General features: G+C 45.2%; 1 protein-coding gene across 2 annotated transcripts in view; it reads right to left on the reverse strand.

Moving 5' to 3' along the window:
* Positions 1 to 9,490: 9,490 nt before the first annotated feature.
* ORC1 (origin recognition complex subunit 1) overlaps positions 9,491 to 20,513 on the reverse strand; it is a 35,019-nt gene continuing 23,996 nt past the window's right edge. For both annotated transcript variants that reach the window (XM_060206211.1, XM_060206212.1), the window contains 9 exons: positions 20,328 to 20,425; positions 19,163 to 19,264; positions 18,585 to 18,756; positions 17,642 to 17,749; positions 16,751 to 16,900; positions 15,052 to 15,171; positions 12,688 to 12,854; positions 12,106 to 12,193; positions 9,491 to 9,861 (listed from right to left, as the gene is read on the reverse strand). In XM_060206211.1, the coding sequence (XP_060062194.1) occupies positions 9,670 to 9,861; positions 12,106 to 12,193; positions 12,688 to 12,854; positions 15,052 to 15,171; positions 16,751 to 16,900; positions 17,642 to 17,749; positions 18,585 to 18,756; positions 19,163 to 19,264; positions 20,328 to 20,425 (1,197 nt within the window). In that variant the 3' untranslated portion in view covers positions 9,491 to 9,669. The remainder of the gene's footprint in view (positions 9,862 to 12,105; positions 12,194 to 12,687; positions 12,855 to 15,051; positions 15,172 to 16,750; positions 16,901 to 17,641; positions 17,750 to 18,584; positions 18,757 to 19,162; positions 19,265 to 20,327; positions 20,426 to 20,513) is intronic.

Raw genomic sequence — 20,513 nt, forward strand, 5'->3', positions numbered from 1 at the left:
TATCCACTGCACCACCTCCCAGACCACCTTTCTTTCCTTTAACCAGAGCACTGCTTAGCTCTGGCTTATGGTGGTGCATTGAACCTGGAACTCTGGAGCCTGTCTGGTAGGGAGAGAAGAGACTCAGACTGGAGCAGCCTACAAGCCTCATCCCCAACAATGCTCCCCTGGAAGCTAGTTGTTACTAAAACTCCCTACCTGGAGAAAGAAGTCAAAGCTTAACATCAAGGGGCAAAACTCTAAGCAGGGGGGCCAAGTGGTGGCACACATGGTTGAGAGAGTGTATGACAATGCACAAAGGCCTGGGTTCGAGTCCCTGGTCCCCACTTATGGGGAGAAAGCTTTTCAAGTGGTGAAGCAGGATTGCAGGTGTCTCTCTGTCTCTCTCCCTCTATCACCTCCTTCCCTCTCTGTGAAAGAATGGAATTCCCCAGTTGGATTAGTTCATTTAAGTTCATTTAAGAGAAGATCTCTTAGAAACTAGCGGGTTAAGTGCATGTGGCACAAAGCACAAGGACCATGGCACAAAGCGCAAGGGCCAGCATAAGGATCCGGGTTCGATCCCCTGGTTCTCCACCTGCAGGGGGAGTCGCTTCACAAGCAGTGAAGCAGGTCTGCAGGTGTCTATCTTTCTCTCCCCCTCTGTCTTCCCCTCCTCTCTCCATTCTCTCTGTCCTATCCAACAACAACGACATCAATAATATCTACAACAATAAAACAACAAGGGCAACAAAAGGGAATAAGTAAATAAATAAAACTTTTAAAAAAAGAAACTAGATAAGATGAAATTACACAAATGCACTAATTGCTTCAGCTTTGCACCTGGCAGATACAAATGTTTGCCTTGAAGCTGCATACCCTGCAACCACCCCCACCCCCAGCTATCTGCTAACTTGTCCATTTGGCTTCGGTAAACACTGCTGGCTTCCTCCCCAGAAGATAAGAAATGGAGTGTTTTCCTTGAAACTTTAACCCCCAAAATTAGCAAGGACATATTCATCATGTAGACCCCCCACTCACTTTTCCCTTTAAAGGAGGACGAATTTCAAGCCTCAATATCTCAGAGCAACAGGACCAAATTTGGTGCACTGGCCTGGGATCTCTCAGTTGAGATTTGTCTTGCCTCTTGGTGTTGTCTCTGTGTAAGTCTGTGGACTGGCCTTATTTTCACTCTTTCAAACTTAAGAATAAATTCCTTATACTTCACTTATATACGGGAATTGTGTCAGTTTGTGTGGGATTCAGATCAGAAGTGTGCTTACACATCTTCCTCTATGTCCTGTGTGGCCTCAGTTTGTCTTAGTTTGTAATGGGTATGGTCAGAAACAAAACTTTACGCTCTCAATTTCTGGCTGTCTCTATCCAATAAATAAAAATGATTTAAAAAATAAAAAAAAAAAAAACACTAACTGTTGGTATGCATGAGACCCTTTCTGTTTCATTTGGTTTAAATCCCCCCTGCTTAACACTATTCTATTTACATAACCACTTCATTCTATTTACATAACCACTGTTAACAAGTTCCACCCTCCCTCCAGGGCATTTGTGGTTCAGTGATAGGATTCTCGCCTAATCTGCCCCCTCCTTGTCACACTCTGATTTTTACCACTTTTCTCTCCACCCTCTCTATGTCACATCCTGTTTCCACCCTACTTGGCAAGTATATATAAAGACAGCATTGTGAGTTTTACTTTACCTTGAGTTTAGCTTAGCTCATCTTAGATTGTGCTGCGTCCTGCATGAATAAAGAGATACTGCCTACAGCTTAACCATAAGTCCCTGGTCGTCTGTTACCCGCCCGTGAAGCCAGCCCGGCAAAAACAACATAGCCCGGAGAAAACAACAACTAACCAAGGAAATCCAGCAGCAAAGGAATTGGAAATGTGGGAATTGGAAGAGACAGGGACCACTTGTTAATGGTTTAAGTGGGAAGTGCAGATACACATTCAAAAGTTATGGAGCTGATGATAGATCTGGATTAAAATAAAAAAGAGGCCAAGTATGGTGAGGCTGTGAAAGGCAGATTTAAGCAAGTAACACTAGGCATGGGTGGCAGGATTCAGAAAGTCTTTGAAAACAAAATCAGATAGGTAGCCATTTGTAACTACTTAAGTTTAAGTTGAACTTAAGAATCCAGTTACTGAGGCAAGCTCCACACATTTCAAATGCCCAGTGGCCACATGCAGTCTGGTCTGCACAAATGTCAAGCCTTTTCATCAGTAAAGTTCTGAGGGGGCCAGGCGGTGACGCGCCTGGTTAAGCTCACACATATTACAGAGCACAAGGACCCAGGTTCGAGTCCCTGATCCCCACCTGCATGGGGGAAACTTTCATGAGTGGTGAAGCAGGGCTGCAGGCGTGCCTGCCCCTTTCCGTATCTTCATTCCTCCTCCTTAAACTTCTGTCTCTATCCAATAATAAATAGAGAAACCTGACTCAGCATTCTGTCCCCTCGAGCTCTTCATTCATGGGACCTACTATGTGTCAGAGCCATTGCTGGACACTGGGAGCGCAGCAACGACATGTCTCAGGCCCTCCAGGGGTATTTCCGTGCTGAAGGCAGCCTCATCAAAGGGGAAAAACCTTACGGGGTCGTGGGGGGGGGGGGGGGGCTGCTCCTTATCAGGCACAAAGAAGCCTTCTTGGAGAAGGCTATGCCAGTGCTGAGCCATAAAGCCGCTGGGCAGGGAGGGTGGGAACTGATTCCAAACAGGGGGAATCAGCTGCTCAGTGTCCCGAGGTGGAATATGTTTGGTCTCCACCCGGGCACTCAGGACCTGGGCCCAGAAGAGAGACGCAGAAGACGTCAGCAGGTAGTCAAGCTGAAGTGTGTGTGTGTGTGTGTGTGTGTGTGTGTGTGTGTGTGTGTATGTGTGTGTGTGTTAAATCCTTCCGGCCACGGGACACCAGTCTGGCAGATGGGGAGCGGGTAAGCGAGAGATGCAGAAATTAACTGCCTTCTGGCTGCAAATGGGAAGGAGATGGGAGCTGGGAGGGAGAAGTAGAGGCTGGGAGCCGGCTCTGCTGCTAGGGGCCAGCCCCAGCAGGTTATTAGGGTAACCTGGAGGAGGAGGGGCGTCGGCGAAAAATGAAGAATGAAAGACGAGTGAATTGATGCTGAATCAAGCTCAAGCAGACATCTCTGTCTTACTTAAGCAGAACTTTATTTGTATAGTCTCATAAGGCTTAGATCATTCAAGCAAAAATCACCAAGGTATTGATTATTAAAACAAAAATCACCAAGGCTTTGATTATTGAAACAAAAATCACCAAGTAAGAACAGCACAGGTAGGGAACACCTCCTGCTTTGTGGAACATTCACATTCCAGGGGCACTTTTCTCCCTAGAGATCACATCACAGTTTCTATGTCTTTTGTTATTTCTGTACCTGTGTGCTAGGCAGATGTCCTACTGATTAAGATTCATATTCTACCTGTATGTTTATGCCATTCTCTTGCCCCTATGCATCAGAAGCCAATGCGTCATAGAAAGTTCAAGCTTGTTATGTTTCTAGGGGCCTTAAACAAATTGAGCATTTTTCATAAGATCTGTTCCATTGTGACGAGAACATTAAAGGTTTGGAGAGTTAAATTAGGCCGGTGGACAGGGGGAAAGGACCCTCCCCCTTTTAATGAGACCGAGGCTGTTTATGATGCTGTTACAACACTTTATTCAATACACATACAATCCCAATTCCCCAGTACCTCTCCTATGAACTATCACAGCGCAGGTACAGTCTCACGAGTGATGTCCTCTTAAACAGGTTGGTCAGTCTGGTCTCTGGCAGGTCCGGATGCTGGTGGTCAGCCTAGAGCAGGTCCGGCAGTCTGTGGTCAGTCTAGATAGCAGGCAGCCTGGTCTCTCTAGCAGGTCTGGATGTGGTCAGCCTGAAGAACAGTCCGCCTGGGTGCAGCTTAGGAATCAGTAAACCACGACCACCCAAGGGTTGAGCTGAAGTGGTTGTGTGACAAGCGGATGGGCACAGGGGAGTGACATCAAGGATTGCTCTGCTTCAGTCTGTCCAGTGTCTTTCACTGACTTTTTATCCTATGCTTCCCCGGCTGGGGGTGTGGGGTTACAGTTACACAACCTCCCAACCAATTCGGTTCGGGCTTGTTTAACACATCAGACTAAACTTATCAACCCAAACAGGCGCATCTGTTATCTCAGGTTTGAGCTGCTGGTTGCTGTTTGTGAGGAAAATAATTTTCTCATTCTCCAAAATATTTTGACAAATATTTACCACCAACGTCTCACAAATATTTACCAGTAGTTTCACAGATATTTTTCACACATTTCATTACAAAAACTTTTTACTCCTAGGCACACAAATATCATTCTAAGTTCACACTTCTTATATATAAGTACACACTTCTTATTATTTTGTCACTTAACTAAGTATTTTAACATTTTAAATATTCAGTCATTCTAATGCTACTCCAGATCTGGGCATTGGTCATAACATATCTGTTCAGGGATTTGAGGTCTCAGCCTCTGTCTTGAGGGTACCTTGTTTTCTTCTGGTATATACAGGGCACACCTGACTGAATGCCTGAATTTTCCTGTTCCTGACACATTGCTTGATCAAGGACTTTTGTTGCTTACTGAGAAGGTACCAAGGTGGTGCTCACCTGGCCAGCCTCTCCATTAAGTTAAGCTCTCTAGCTGGAATCCATCTTCTGTGTATGCTATGTTCTTGTGCACTATTCCTGCATAAGAAGCGGGAGCATAGTGGTGGATGGTAGATTAAAAGGCCCATTGTGTCTAGGCAGGTACCATAACTGTCCATTAATTAACTATGCGATGTAAGGTGGCCCCTCCACTGTGGGAAGCACCAACCTTTCTCTATATTTTAGGGCGAATACTAAAGGAAGTGGTGTAGATAAAGGGGAAAACATTTCTTCCTCTTGGAGTCTCCTGAAAAATTCTGCATTACTGATATTGCTTGTTCCATTATGATCATTCTTAGAGTGTAGTGCAGGTTTTGTCATTACTTTTGGTATTGATCAGGCTCTGAGCCTGGCCACAGGTAAAGATGATTCAGACCACACAGAGCTTAATCCCAAGCCCTATACATGGCGAAAGGCAAGATGGTTTCAGTTTGGCCTGGAGAGTGCAGCCGTGCTGAACTTCCTGCGAAGCTGGTACCCTGTCAAGCAGCTCGCAAGGCAGCGTCTGCAGCACTCGGTTTTTTTTTTTTTTTTTGCAAAAATGTCCGGGGACTTGGGGCGGCTCTGGCACGGGCAGGGGTGAGGGGACTCCTGCGGGGCGCAGCCAGCAGGGCGGCCAGGTGCACTGCACGCGGGCGGCTGGTCGGGGAACTGTGGGCGCGCAACCCCGCCTCAGACACAGAAGATGAACCGGCCAGACACGCCGAGTCTGCGTCTGCGTCTCCGGGGCGGCCGTGCGGAGCCCAGGCCTCGGCTCAGGGCCGGGAAGGGTGGCGGGCTGTGCCGACGAGGCGAAGCCGGGGACGCCCAGGCACGCCACCTCCATTTTCTTGCTGTCCCCAGGTCTCCTCACGGTGGGAGAGCGGGCACGCGGCATATCGCGGCGGATCCGAGGCCAAACCGGGCCTTCTCTAGCCTGCCACCGCCCAGGGATTCCGCGGCCCCAGGCCACCCAGCAGTGACAGGACGCCCCCCCCCTTCAGGAGATGCCTAAAGCCTCAACACGTGACTTTACGGCCCTTACGGCCGCCAGGCGCATGCGCAAAGCGAAGCGGGTGTAGAGCCCCAGCTGGTGACTCGAAGGGTGGGGTACTCGGTGCGCAGGCGCTTTGAGCCAGGTAGCTTGAGGCTGGCGGAGGGTTTTTGGATGTCTCCGCGTGGCTCACGCAGACGCAGTAGATACGCCACGGCCCGGGACGGGTTTAATCTCTGTGCTAAGGCCCCCTCCCTCTTGCCCAGACTTTGACGCATGCGCCCCGGGCCTGACTTCTGGACCTCTTGGAGAGAGGAACATCTATCTGCATAGGTCATTTATAATTGAGTCTCGGGGGAAGTGGGAGTGTTTTTCCAAACTTGAGCAGTGGATCTTTTTTTTTTTTTTTTTTTTTTTTTTAAATTAGAAGACAGGGATGTGAGGGCGACCTGTCACCCCACTGATCACCAGGGTTGATTAGGCTGACCTGGCTGGCGGCGGGTGGCCCCTTCCTCACCTGCCCATGTGCGGCCCTCCTGAAGCTGCGCGCTGGTCGGGTAGCTGCGCCCCCTGCTAGAACCTCCAAACAAGCTCTGCAACTAGAGGACAGTACAACACTCAGTGCCCATGGCACCTCTTTCTGAAATCATTATAACCCGAAGTTCCTCCCTAACCCCACAGGCATCAATGTAGTGCAATAAAAACGCGGTCCAGGGTGGGGGTAGATGGCATAATGGTTGTGCAGAGACTCCTATGCCTGAGGTTCCCAAGTCCCAGGTTCAATCGCCGCACTACCATAAACTAGAGCTGAGCAATGCTCTGGTAAAAAATAAATAAAAATAATAATTCCCCGCACCACCAAAAGCAAGAGCTGTGCGGTGCTCTGGTGTTTCTCTCTCTGCATCTCTCTCAAAATAAAACAAATAAAATGCTTTTTAAAAAGTGGTTCTTGGGATCCGCGGTAGCGCAGGGGGTTAAGCGTGTGGGTTAAGGGCACGTGGTGCGAAGGCGAAGCACAAGGACCAGCATTAGGATCCCGGTTCGAACCCTGGCTCCCCACCTACTGGGGGGGGGGGGTTTGCCTCACAAACGGTGAAGCAGGTCTTTCTCTCCCCATCTTGATTTTTAAAAAATATTTATGGGAGTCGGGCGGTAGCACAGCGGGTTAAGCGCAGGTGGCGCTAAGCACGAGGACCAGTGTAAGGATCAACAACAACTACAAAAATAAAACAACAAGGGCAACAAAAGGGAATAAATAAATATATTAAAAAATATATATTTATTTATTTAATCCCTTTTGTAGCCCTTGTTATTGATGTCATTGTTGTTGGATAGGACAGAGAGAAATGGAGAGAGGGGAAGGCAGAGAGGGGGAGAGAAAGACACCTGCAGACTTGCTTCATCGCTTCTGAAGTGACTCCCCTGTAGGTAAGGAGCTGGGGGCTCGAACCGGGATCCTTATGCCAGTCCTTGAGTTTTGTCCTGCGCCTAACCCGCTGTGCTATCGCCCAACTCTCACCCCCTCCATATTTGTCCTATCCAACAATAGCAATGACAATAATGACAAGGGTAACAAGGGCAACAAAATGGGGGAAAAATGGTCTCCAGCAGCAGTGGATTCTTAGTGCAGGCACTGAGCACCAGCAATAATCCTGGAGGCAAAAAGAAAAAAAAAAAAAAGCAGTTCCAGCTCATGCTGGACCATGGCTCTGATCCTGGTATCTGGCATAATGGTGCTTTTGGTGTGTAGTCTAGCTATCTAAAAATAAGCTTTTTTCCCCCTTTTTACATCCCATTGTGGAATTGGTGGTTATAACTATAATTATTTCCCTGAGTCCGTCGGTAGTACAGTGGGTTAAGTGCACGTGGAACGAAGCGCAAGAACTGGCCTAAGGATCAGGGTTTGAGCCCCCGGCTCCCCACCTGCAGGGGAGTGGCTTCACAGGCGGTGAAGCAGGTCTGCAGGTGTCTATCTTTCTCTCCCCCTCTGTCTTCCCCATCTCTCTCCATCCTATCCAAAAACGACATCAATAACAATAATAACTATAACAATAAAAAACAAGGGCAACAAAAGGGAAAATAAATATAAAAAATATATTTAAAAACTATCACTATTTCCTAAATAAACTTTCCCCATAATTATTTTAACAAATCTTCACGTGTTTGTGTGTGTAGAAGGTATATGTAAAAAGGGAAGTCCCTCATGCAAATGTTAGACCTGGAGAACACTGCTTGGCACAAACAAAACCCAGCAACTTGCATCTGTTGATTTCCTTAACGTTCTTAGTTCTGTTTCATGGTTTGCAATTTCAAAGATCTTCCCAGTTTTTTTAATTATTTTTTAAATATTTATTTATTCCTTTTTGTTGCCCTTTGTTTTATTGTTCTAGTTATTATTGTTGTTACTGATGTCTTCCTTGTTGGATAGGACAGAGAAATGGAGAGAGGAGGGGAAGGCAGAGGGGGAGAGAAAGACAGACACCAGTAGACCTGCTTCACCGCTTGTGAAGTGACTCCCCTACAGGTGGTGGGGAGCCTGGGGCTCCAACTGGGATCCTTACACCAGTCCTTGCGCTTTGCGCCACCTGCGCTTAACCCACTGTGCTACAGCCCGACTCCCTGATCTTCCTAGTTTTATTGGAGTTTCCAACTGTTGATAAATCTTATATACCATCATCTATCTATGGATGAGAAACGGTACACATTTAAAAACATAGTATGTTACATAATAGGGAGCCAGAGAGCTAGCTAACTGGGGAGGGTGTGTATCTTGCTAGGAGCATGAAGTGTACGTTCAAATCCCACAAGAAAGGTTACCAGAAAAAGCTCTGGTGCTGTAGTGTCATCTCAGGAATCAGAAACATTTCACTGACAGTATACAGTCGGCAGAATCAATTTGTCTGACCTTGCTAAGATAACCAACCACAGGAAGGACTCAAACTTCAATGTAGGAGCTTTTGCTTTGTTCTCCCACTTAAAGTTATTTATTTATTGGATACAAGACAGAGAAATTAAGAGGGAAGGGGTATACAGAGAGACACCTGCAGACTTGCTTCTCTGCCTGTGGAGCTTCCCCCTGAAGGTGGAGATGGGGATTTGAATCCAGGTGCACCACTGTTTAATGCCTGTAGCTTTTTTTTTTCCATAGCAACATTAAGTGCTAGTTCCTTTTTTAAAAAAGTATTCCCTTTTGTTGTCCTTGTTTTATTGTAGTTATTGATGTCATCTTTGTTGGGTAGGACAGAGAGAAATGGAGAGAGGAGGGGAAGACAGAGAGGGGAGAGAAAGACACCTGCAGACCTGCTTCACCGCTTGTGAAGTGACTCGCCTGCAGGTGGGGAGCTGGGGGCTCAAACTAGGATCTTGACACTGGTCCTTGTGCTTTGCACCACCCACCTGCACTTAACCTGCTGCACTACCGCCCAACTCCCTAAGTGCTAGTTTCTTTCTTTCTTTTTTTTAGAGACAGCCAGAAATCGAGAGGGAAAGGGGTGATAGAGAGGGAGACAGAGAGACACCTGCAACACTGCTTCACCTCTTGCAAAGCATTCCCCCTGCAGGTGGGGTCTGGGGGCTCCAACCTGGGTCCTTGTGCACTGTAACGTGTGCTCAACCAGGTGTGCCACAACCAGGCCCTAAGTGCTAGTTTCTAAGTTGATAGCTTTGCATAGCCCACAAACGATGTTAGAAATGACCCTGGGGGGAGGGGTAGTTTCTCCACTATCTGAGTGACAAGAGTCTGGAGAGGTGAAACTACATGCAAGAGGCCCCACCTAGTGGTGGGGTGAATAATAAATAAATAATAATAATAATCAAAAATCCCCCAAAACAAGGTTACAAACAAAAGTGAGAGGGCATCTGGTACAGGATAGTTTGTCTTTATGAATTTTATAAACACCCAGGGAAAGTCAGTTATTGAATAGACAGCACAAAACATGACATTCACTTCTATTCAGGCTCCTCTTCTCCAACAGTCCCATGTGCTCTTGACAAACAGCAGGCCACCAGCCTTCTGTGTGAAGTCCTTCACTCTCTGAGCGCGTACAGAACGTCATCCTGGCTGACATTGAGGCGCACACGAAGAAGCAGGTCGTTCCTACTGGGCTCTACAAGCAGCAGGCGGCAGGCACCCAGATGAGAACACACAGCCATGGTCTCAGACATGGTGGGGTATGGCAGTCCCTCCATTCTGCATAAGGCCACATGTTGAGTGTAAATCTAAACACAAAAAACAAATTCAAGATCAGCTGCCAGAAAGGGTAAAAAAAAAAGTTGGTCTTGGTTTTATATGGAAATAATTCTACATTTAGGAAAAAAATCAGACACTTGTCCATGGTACTATCCCAGAAGCTATCAAACCCTAAGACTAGCCTCAGAGTCACAGAAGAGAAATCTGAAGCCTAGTTTTATTAGTTATAGTAAACATGCACAGGCAAATGATTTCATCTTTTGAATTTCAGAAGTTTGTTTTTAATATGTTCATCACAATGTCAACATACATCACTATAGATACCTATTTTGGGGAGATGTGAAAAAGTATCTCTGTGATAACCATAAGCTTGTAAATCAGTATTTTCTTAAAAAGTAGTATGATTGGGGTGGGCGGTAGTACAGCAGGTCAAAGGCATATGGAAGAAAGCACAAGGACCAGCATAAGGATCCTGGTTCGAGCCCCCGGCTTCCCACCTGCAAGGGGGTCGCTTCACAAGTGGTGCAGCAGGTCTGCAGGTGTCTGTCTTTCTCTCTGTCTTCCCCTCCTCTGTCCTATCCAACAACAACATCAATAACAACAATAATAACCACAACAACGATGAAACAAGGGCAACAAAAGGCAAAAAGTACAAAAAAATAAAAGCTCCCAGGAGTTTTTTATTGCAAGCACCAAGCCCGAGCAATAACCCTGGAGGCAGAAAAAAAAAAGTAATGTGATTATAAAAAAATCATTTATTTACAAATAGTGAAGCGGGTCTACAGGTGTCTGTCCTTCTCTCCCTCTCTATCTCCCCCCACCCCCTCTCAATTTCTTTCTAATTCAATAAAATGGGAAAAATGGTCACCAGGAGCAGTGGAGTCATAGTGCTGGCACCAAGCCTCAGCAATAACCCTGGAGGCAAAAATAATTAAATTAACTAATAATGAGAGGGAGAGAAATACAGTGTCATTCCAGCATATGTGGCCATGGGGATCAAACGCAAGAACTCATATCCGCAAGTCTAGCACCTTCTCCATTGAGCCACCTGCCAGGCCATATTTTTTTAAAGATTTATTTATTTTTAAGAATATTTTTTAAAAGATTTATTCTAGTTGGGAGTCGGGCATAAGAATCCCTGTTCAGGCCCCTGGCTCCCCACCTGCAGGGAGTTCGCTTCACAGGCAGTGATGCAGGTCTGCAGGTGTCTTTCTCTCCCCCTCTCCATTTCTCTGTCTTATCTTACAATGACAACAAGAATAACTACAACAACAATAAAAAAGGGCAACAAAAGGGAAAATTAAAAAAAATTATTCTAGTTATTTCATATGAGTTATATTCACATAAGAAAAGAAAAGTGGCGAAAGAGTAGTCAGAGAACCACTTTGTTACATGTGGTACTGGGAGTGATCTAGGGAAGAGCCTCAGCCATGCAAGTCCTGCACTCCACCAAGGTGGGCAATTTCTCCATCTACATAGTAACTTTTCAGTGCACTTTACTTAATAAATGTACTGCCACATCCCTCAAGAGATTAGTTAAAGTTTTATATACATATTAGATATAGTTTATGTATGACCTAAGGAAAAGCACTAAAGTCTAAAGCTAAATAATAATAGGAAAAATAGGGGGTTGGGCGGTAGCGCAGCAGGTTAAGTGCACATAGCACCAAGGGCAAGAAGCGGCACAAAGATACTAGTTCGAGTCCCTGGTAGGGGTCGCTTCACAAGCGGTGAAGCAGGTCTGCAAGTGTCTTTTTCTTCCCCCTCTCGATTTCTCTCTGTCCTAACCAACAACATCAACAGCAAAGACAATAATAATGACAATAACAAGGGCAACAAAATGGGGAAAATGGCCTCCAGGAGCAGTGGATTCATAGTGCAGGCACCGAGCCCCAGCAATAACCCTGGGGGCAAAACAAACAAACAAACAAACAAACCCACAAATAATACAACCAGCAACTAAAAGTTTAAAGAAGAATTTAAAGAGGAAAAGTCAAAAGGAAGTGTTGACAACGTAATGTTTACTTGACGCTATATGGAGGTCTAAAACATACCTACCTATGCACACAGTCATACTGTCAAATATATACTCAAGTACTTTTAAAAATTCCTGTTCTAAAACAGTCTGTGAAGAGTTAAGTAGATCACTGTGGCAGAAGTCATGATTACTTCTGCTCAAAATAGTTCAAACTATAATCACACTCTAGATCAAAATCTAGAAATATTTTAAAATACCGAGACCAGTATTAAAAAAAAAAAAAAAAAAGTGTTACCTGTTGAAATGTTGCTTCTTCCAGTCCTGATCTACGAAACTCTGCAAGGATGGCTCTCAGGAAGTTCTGTTCCAGGACAGAGCAATTTCTTAAAGAAGACAAGATGAAAGTTGTCACAAGCGGCTATACCAGAAGCCCAGAGGAGTCAAACTTTTTCTGTGTCTTCAGAGAAGGCAAAAATGCCCCCCCCCCCCCCCCACTCTTCAAAGTCTTAAAAGATTGCACGGAAAATGTCACAGGAATACAGTTACTTTATCTGGAAATATACTAGCACGGCTATTTCATGACATGATTTATCAGTGTGAAAAAAAGCAGCTGCTTCCTTATTCATGTTCTCCGTGTATCACTAAACACCGACAGGATAACTCAGCAGTGAGTAATTATTCTTTTACTATAGTAGGGCTACATTTCTGTCTCCCTGACTAGATTACAACCTCAAAAAGAAAGACAGTGTGTTCAATAAAGGCAGATTCAGCAAAAGTTTAGGAAGGGAAACATAGCTCATAGTTATCCCAGACTATGAACCACTCCCCTGGTTTTCCCAGGAAAGTTAGTTAGGGATATGCAGCTCAAGGATCTTACTTGATGGCAGTGATGTATGAAGATGAAAACATCTCATCAACTGCTTCCAGTAAGTGGGCTACAGTGACTAGGCCAGAGGAGTTGGGTTTCTCGCAGAATTCACAGATCTCTGTGGCACGCCTACAAATGTCTAGGCAGCGTCGTGCATCTCCAGAGAGGGCTGCTACCTAGGAGAGAGAACATTTTATTTGTTGAGGCTCCCCTTCCCTTGCCACTTGAGTCTAGAAGAAAAACCAACAGATTCTATGTTCATCTAAAAAGAAAAATACTGGTATAGAAGGCTTATGGGGATTGAACCTGGGAGTTCAGAGCCTCAGGCCTGAGAGTCTTTTACATAGCCATTATGCTATCTCCCCAGCCCTTGGAGTTAATTTTAATGCCACCAAGGTTATTGCTGGGGCTTGGTGCTAGCACTGCCAATCCAGTTGTCCCAGGGACCATTTTTTCTCCATTTTGTTTATTATTTTTCTCTGTCCATTGTATTTGACAGGACACAGAGAAATTGAGAGGGGAGGGAAGATAAGAGAGGGAAAGAGACTCCCAAGTGGAAAATATTTTAACATGAACAGTTAGTAGTACTCTTAGATAACCGACAGAAGCAAAACAAAGTCTAAGTGAAGTCAATTTTAACTTGAGCTTCAATTCTAAGATAAACTTCTAAGGACATTAACATACAGTAAAAAGAAAAACAATCCCCCCACCCCCCAAAAAAAGGTCAAGGCACAAAAACAGCAGACTCAGACCCAAAATGACTTTAGATATCATAATTACAAGACAGGATATAAACAGGTTGTTTCTTTACAGTAAATAAGAGGTCATAGAAACAAGAGGCTTGAATTAAATTACAGCAAGAAGTTTAGGTAGAAGCAATTAAATCACAGCAAGAAATTTAGGTAGAAGTTTGGTAGAATCCAAATTCGATGCCCTCTGAAACCAAACAAGACCAAGAAACCTCAGAAGAGAAAAACAACAGAAGAGTAAATAAGGGGCTGGGTGGTGGCACACCTGGTTGACCATACATGTTATGATGTGCAAGGACCCAGGTATGAGTCCCAGGTTCCCACCTGCAGGGGTAAAGCTCTGCAAGTGGTGAAGCAGGGATGCAGGTATTTCTCTCCCTCTCCCTTTTCTGATGGTCTATGTCCAATAACGATAATTAAAAAAAAAATTTTAAAAGATTAAAAAAAGAAAGAAGAGTAATATAATCTGGTATGCTGGAAAGAGATAGAATTAGTGGTTTATTATTAGCAGGTTAAAGAAAGCCATAGCTAAGTCAACAGAAAGGAATCCAAGCACAAATTGTTCTACTAAAAATGCTCAATATGCGTGAGAGTTAGTGGTACTAGAACTAAAGGTAATAAGATGTCTACTTTGTTCCTCAGAATTCTGGAAATCTTTGATGATATTCTCCCAGTGAGTTTGGAAGATGTTACTAGGCATCCAGTAAGTCATATTTACCATAGAGCACACACCATGCTGGCACATCATATGCATGATCTCCTTTAATTCTTCCAATGACCCTATGAGGTAGCTATTATTATTCCCATCTTCCAGAAGAAAATTCAGGCTTCGGAAGTTCTAAGTAACTTTCCTACAGCCTGTTGTTGTTTTCTGGCACCAGGGTTATCAGTGGGGCTTCGTGCCTACATGAGTCCTCCACTGTTTCTGGTGGCAACCTCCCACCCCACCTCCCTTCCCTTTTTTGTTTTGATAGACAGTGAGGGTGGGGTGAAGCCTGCAGTACTGCTTCACTGCGCATAAAGCTCCCCCCCTCCCTCAGGTAGCCACTGGGGGTTTGAACCCAGGTCCTGGCCCTCATTCTGTTTTCTGTAATATGCCTACTGAGAGTCAGAACCAGAACTGAAAGCAGGTTTGTCTGTCTGACTAGTCTATTGCATCACAGAAAGTTGCCTGCCCTGTAAAGCAATTAATTTAATTTGTATATAAACCAGGCCAGGTGGGGGTTCACCTGGCAGAATGCAGATGTCAACATTTGTAAGGATGAGGATTTACGGCCCTGGCCGATACCCTCAGTGAGCAGGCTTTATAGGCAGGTGGGGCAGTGTTGTAAGTTTCCTTCTCTCTGTCTCAATTTCTCACCCTCTATCAAAAGAAAATGATTTAAAATTAGCCACAAAAAAATGGTGAAGTTGTATAGGTAGCAAGCCCTAGTGCATATCCTGGTAGGAATGAAGGAATGTATCTAAGCCTACCGCAGTCATAGCCTGGAAATGAATTATGCACTAAAAACAATGAGCAATTTTGTTTCTACTTTTCTTTATTTGTTCTCCTAGGACGTCACTCAGCAAGCTCTCAGTAAAGTTGTCTGTAAGCTCAGTTGAGAGTTCCTTGAAAGTGACTTACCTTCCTGGCTACCAACTGGATGGCATCACTCTCAAAGGCCTTTAAATTTTTCAGTCGAGACAATAGGATCTGCTGCAATTGGCTATGAGTATAAGGCTGGAAGGACATCCTGGTAAGACCCTAGGGAGATGACAGAGAGGAAGAATTCACTGACTGCCCACTTTGACTGAAAGTCAGCCGATCACAAGTCCCCGAATCTGATTTCCAAGTCCTATATAGCAAGGTACACAGTCCCCTCACTCCCCACCCCCAATGCTTTCAGCAACTTCTGCTAAATACAGTGCTCAGTGTGGTGTTTTGGAGAGTAGTAGCTGCCAACTATTTTAAATTTTCTTTTTAAAGAGGCTTTTATTCTGTCAGAATCATCCAGAGCCAGGTAGAGGCAAAAAGTATTCTACTGGATTCTTGGGAAAGTCAGGATGTATTTTTCTATGTAAAACTGAGTCATGACTTTCCTGCCAACCTAATAACTAGCATGGGTGTAAAGCTCTTTGGCCCTACAATGTGTACAGGCATCATTTCTGGTTTCATATCCCACATTTATAGGTACTTGATGCTCTATTTCCTGCTGAATTCCAAGGCTCACACAAGTGGAGAGCACCTCTCCTTTGTCTATGGACACAATTCACAGTGCTTGGCAAGGTGCTTAAATTAGAATAATTGCGCTGTGCAATTTAAGGTGCAAAGCAGCAACAGATGGGGATATGTTTACAGAAAATCATGCAGTGGTGGCACGTTTAATTCCAACACAGAAATTCTAAGAATTTCAGAAATTAAATCTCTCCTCGTTAATTTTAGTTTTTAAATATATTATGTATTTACTTATTTTAACCAGAACACTGCTTAGCTCTTACTGATAGTAGTGGTGCTACGGAATGAACTTGAGACTTTGGAGCCTGAGGCATGAAAGGTTTTTTTTTTTCCCCTCCCTGCATAAGCATTATGCTATCTCTATCTCCCCAGTCTGATTATTGGGTTGTCTAAAATGCCGTGATGTACTTTTTTAATTATTATTTTTAGTTATTTATTTTCCCTTTTGTTGCCCTTGTTTTTATTGTGGTAGTTATAACTGTTGTTGTTGATGTCGTTGTTGTTGGATAGGAGAGAGAGAAATGGAGAAAGGAGGGGAAGACAGAGAAGGGGAGAGAGAGATAGACACCTGCAGACCTGCTTCACCGCCTATGAAGCGACTCCCCTGCAGGTGGGGAGCTGGGGGCTCAAACAGGGATCCTTACACTAGTCCTTGCATGCACTTAACCCGCCGCACTACCGCCTGACTCCCTGTCACATTATTTTTTATTTGTCAAAGAAAACTATTCCCCCCACCGGGGGCTCGAACCGGGGTCCTTATGCCGGTCCTTGCTCATTGTGCCATGTGCACTGAACCTGCTGCGCTACCACCCAACCCCTATGATGTACTTTTCTATGCCAAAATAGGCCATGACTTTTCCAAAAAGACAGCATTTAATTTCACACGCGATCATCTTAGTTCAGCGAGCGGGTGAGGCCCACAGCAGCACTCCAGTATATGTAGCACCAGGGGCTGAACCGGGATCCGTAGTTATGCAAGTCGGATTCTCCGCCAGCTTCCAAACTGACCCAGCAGCTGATTTTCGTTTTCTACGCGCTTATGTTCACACATTCTTTGGCCAAACTTACTAATCTGTGAGAACAGTTTGAGAACAGCCCTAGGACCTACCAGTCGGCTTGACACCCGGTTCATCATGATGCGTTCTGGCAGGTCCATGGTGTTGGCAATGGTCAGGACCACAAGTCGGGCCTCCTTGTGTGTAGGCCAATCAAAGAGATTGTACATTACGTCTTGTTTCTGAGTCCAGAGAAGGTCAAGCTGTCGGGGAAGTAGAAAACGATGCAGGGACAACCAGAGACCAGGCCGGACCCCCCACTATCATCGCTTCAGTTACTTTAGTTACATTGCTTTAGGTGTTTCCCAGATCCCACTAAGCGGGAAGGAAATCAATGAATACGCAGTGTTGCTGGAGGTCAGCTTACGGAAAGCAGCACCCCTCCCCTTGGCACCCTGCAGGTAGCTGGGAGAAGGGGCCAGAAACACCAGTGTATCCATATATCCTGCCCCGGCACTTCCTCCCTACCCAACTGCCAAGACTATAATGTAACATGCAGATGGAGGCAGATGTGAGCACCTGAAGGCAAAGCTGAAGCATCTCCCCCTGAGGATCCTGCCCTTCCCCAGAAGGGGTTATAAAACTTGGAAGACCAGGAAGCTTTGGGTCTGTGCGCATGTGCGTGTCTGTGTCTCGGGTGTCTGCAATCCTACGTGGCTTATACTTTCTTCTTTTCAGTCCTTACTTTTCCCCAATAAATGCCCATTTCCCTGAAACATGACTGTCTCGTGATTCCTACATGGAATCACAAAAGAACCAGTCTAGAACTCTACGGGAGGAAAGTGGCCCCAGTTAGCTGTTCGCTCCCCCTCAACACCGTGAGACATCTCTCACTAGAGAACAGGCTCAGGCGAATGAAAAAAGGAGCCATGATTTTCCTCCCACACGGTATTTGCTCCTGGAACACTCCATGGCTCTAGTTTTTCCCACGCGAAACTCCTTACCTCATCCACGAGCAATACAGTGGTTTCCTGAGAGGACCCCCTGGTACGGAATCTCTTTGCCAGCAATTCTGCAGCATGGTTAGCTGTTGCCTTTTGGCCTGTTAACTTCTGTAATGTGGGGAAAACAAAAATGGTAAAATAAGGGTTTTCCTAGACTTAAGTAGAGGAAGCTATTTTTTTTTTCCTGAGGATTTCCTGGAAGAAGAGAAGAGTAGATGTTTGAGATGCAAAGGAGCCACAGGCTGGCCTCAGAGTTGTGGGTACCATTTCTCCTCTCCCCATTAGAGGTGTCTATGAAAACACTCTTAACTCCAACTTAGATCCTTTTCTACCATCATGCACCAGGATCCCAAGAGCCTTCCACTCTCCCATTCTGCTTTCATATGATATGCCAAGCCCAGTCCACATTTTACACCCTGTCTTCCATCTCTGTCCTTGTTTATTAAGTTCCACTATGAGTGGGACTGGATTACATGATTCTTTAGAACTAGATTTACAACTTTCAAGGACCGGGTGGTGGTGCACCTGGTTGAGCGCACATGTTACAGTGCTCAAGGACCTGGGTTCAAGCCCCCCAGTCCCCACTTGCAGAGGGGAAGCTTTGCAAGTGGTGGAGCAGGGCTGCAGGCATCTCTCTTTCTCTTTCCCTCTCTGTCTCCTCCTCTACCCTCTCAATTTCTGGCTGTCTCTATCTAATAAAGAAAAAGAAACTTTCTAAGATAATATGACCCCACTATTCCTGGAAACATTTTTCCTTTTAAAGTAAAGGGTCATAGATAGAGATTTCTGTAGCACCAAGCAGCCACTCATGAAGCTTCCTTCCTGCAGATAAGGATCAGGGGCAGAACCCATGTCCTTATACATGGTATACTCACTCTACCAAGTGGCCATCACCTGACTCCAAAAATGTATATTCTAAGGTGCCCCCGAAAGCTTTGCTTACCTGCAATATTTGCACATAAACTTGGTGGGGCTCTGTCAGCTTCATTCCATTGACCTCAATGTACTGAAAGGGAGGTACGTCATTTGTTTGGGCCGCCTGCTGCAGGCAGTGTATCACCTCGTGTACAGTAGCAGTTTTCCCTGTCCCAGGGACCCCTGAGATGTACATGCACCTAGAGCCAGAAGGGAAGACTTGTGAACTAGGTCTGTGCCAGTGTTTCCTTCTAAGTGTGTGTGTGTGTGTGTGGGGGGGGTACGTGCGGAAGGATGAGCTCCCCAAAATGGGAAGGTGGACCATTCTTAGGCGGTCAGAGCAGGGACTACCTATGCTGAATCGATCATTTCCACAACAATGCTTGTGAAAACTGCCTACCCAAAGAAATATAGTTTCATTTTTTTCCCTAAAGGAATTTTTATTCCTATAAAATAATTTTGACAAAAGCTACTTCAGAAGCTTTAGGTTTTAGCAATGATTTTGTGTGTGCTCGTGACACTGGGGAAAGACTGTGGCTGAATTTTAATACCTGAGGTGGTTATTATAAATAGCTAAGACATTCTGCATGCCTCAGTATGACTCACCCTCCAGTATGGTCAAGGAGTTTGCTTTCCACAAAATTGTAGATGTCTTGAAATTCCTGTTCCCGACAGGGAAGAGACTCAGGCACAACAGAAACATGCAGCCTATAGTTGGTGATAAATGAAAGAAAGTGGGGCATTAGAAGCATTTCTTTCTTTTTTAACAAATTTCTATTTATTTATTTATTTATTTATTCCCTTTTGTTGCCCTTGTTTTTTATTGTAGTTACTATTGTTGTTACTAATGTTGTCGTTGTTGGATAGGACAGAAATAGGAGAGAGGGGAAGAGAAAGATAAGACACCTGCAGACCTGCTTCACTGCCTATAAAGCGACTTCCCTTTAGGTGAGGAGCCAGGGGCTTGAACTGGGATCCTTCTACTGGTCCTTGAGCTTTGCACCACCTGTGCTTAACCCACTGCGCCACCGCCCGGTCCAACTAATCATCTGCTATCTCTGAGATTATTAGGGCAATACACTAGAGGGTACTCCTTCCAGGTACTGCCCATGTTGACACATCCAGGTACTAATTGAGGGGTTTCTTCTTGTCTTTTTTTTTAAATATTTTATTATTTATTCCCTTTTGTTGCCCTTGTTTTATTGTTGTAGTTATTGTTACTGATGTCATTGTTGTTGGATAGGACAGAGAGAACTGGAGAGAGGAGAGGAAGACAGGACGAGAGAAAGATATCTGCAGACCTGCTTCACCGCCTGTGAAGCGACTTCCCTGCAGGTGGGGAGCCAGGGGCTCGAACCGGGATCCTTAAGCGCCACCTGCGCTTAACCTCCTGCGCTTCCACCCAGCTCCCAGGTTTCTTCTTTCTAAAGTGAATCCGTTTTACCCTCTATCTTATATTTATGTTCAATTTTATCTTCTTATACAGTGCTGAGGAACGAGCCCAGGGCTTTGTAGCACATGAGCAACACTGCCGAGCCACCTCCCAGGCACGCACTTTACAGAGAGAAAGAGACACCCAAGCACTGGTCCATCACCCAAGGTGCTGTGTATCAAACTCAGCGCCTTACGCGTGGGAGGCATGTGGTCCACTGATGAGCTGCGCCCCCGGACCCTACTCTCTATCTTTAAGATGTACAAGTAACTGAGAAATACTTCCACTTTATGCGAACGAAGGCAGAGCCCATTTTTGCCTGTTTGGAAAGGGCATTACCTCAACCGAGCCTCCTCCAGCACATTGGTTGGCTCCTGGGCAGCCAGGTTTCGGCTGCGAATCTGGGGCGTGGCCTGACGTGGTGTTCTAGGATTGCGCTGCAATTAAAAAAGAGAACATATTTCAGAGGGAAAAACGAAAGGAAAGCAACATCTGGAACAAATCTGACTCATGAGACTCTGAACT

The sequence above is a fragment of the Erinaceus europaeus genome, chromosome 13 (assembly GCF_950295315.1).
Source record: "Erinaceus europaeus chromosome 13, mEriEur2.1, whole genome shotgun sequence".
Classification (NCBI taxonomy): Eukaryota; Metazoa; Chordata; class Mammalia; order Eulipotyphla; family Erinaceidae; genus Erinaceus; species Erinaceus europaeus.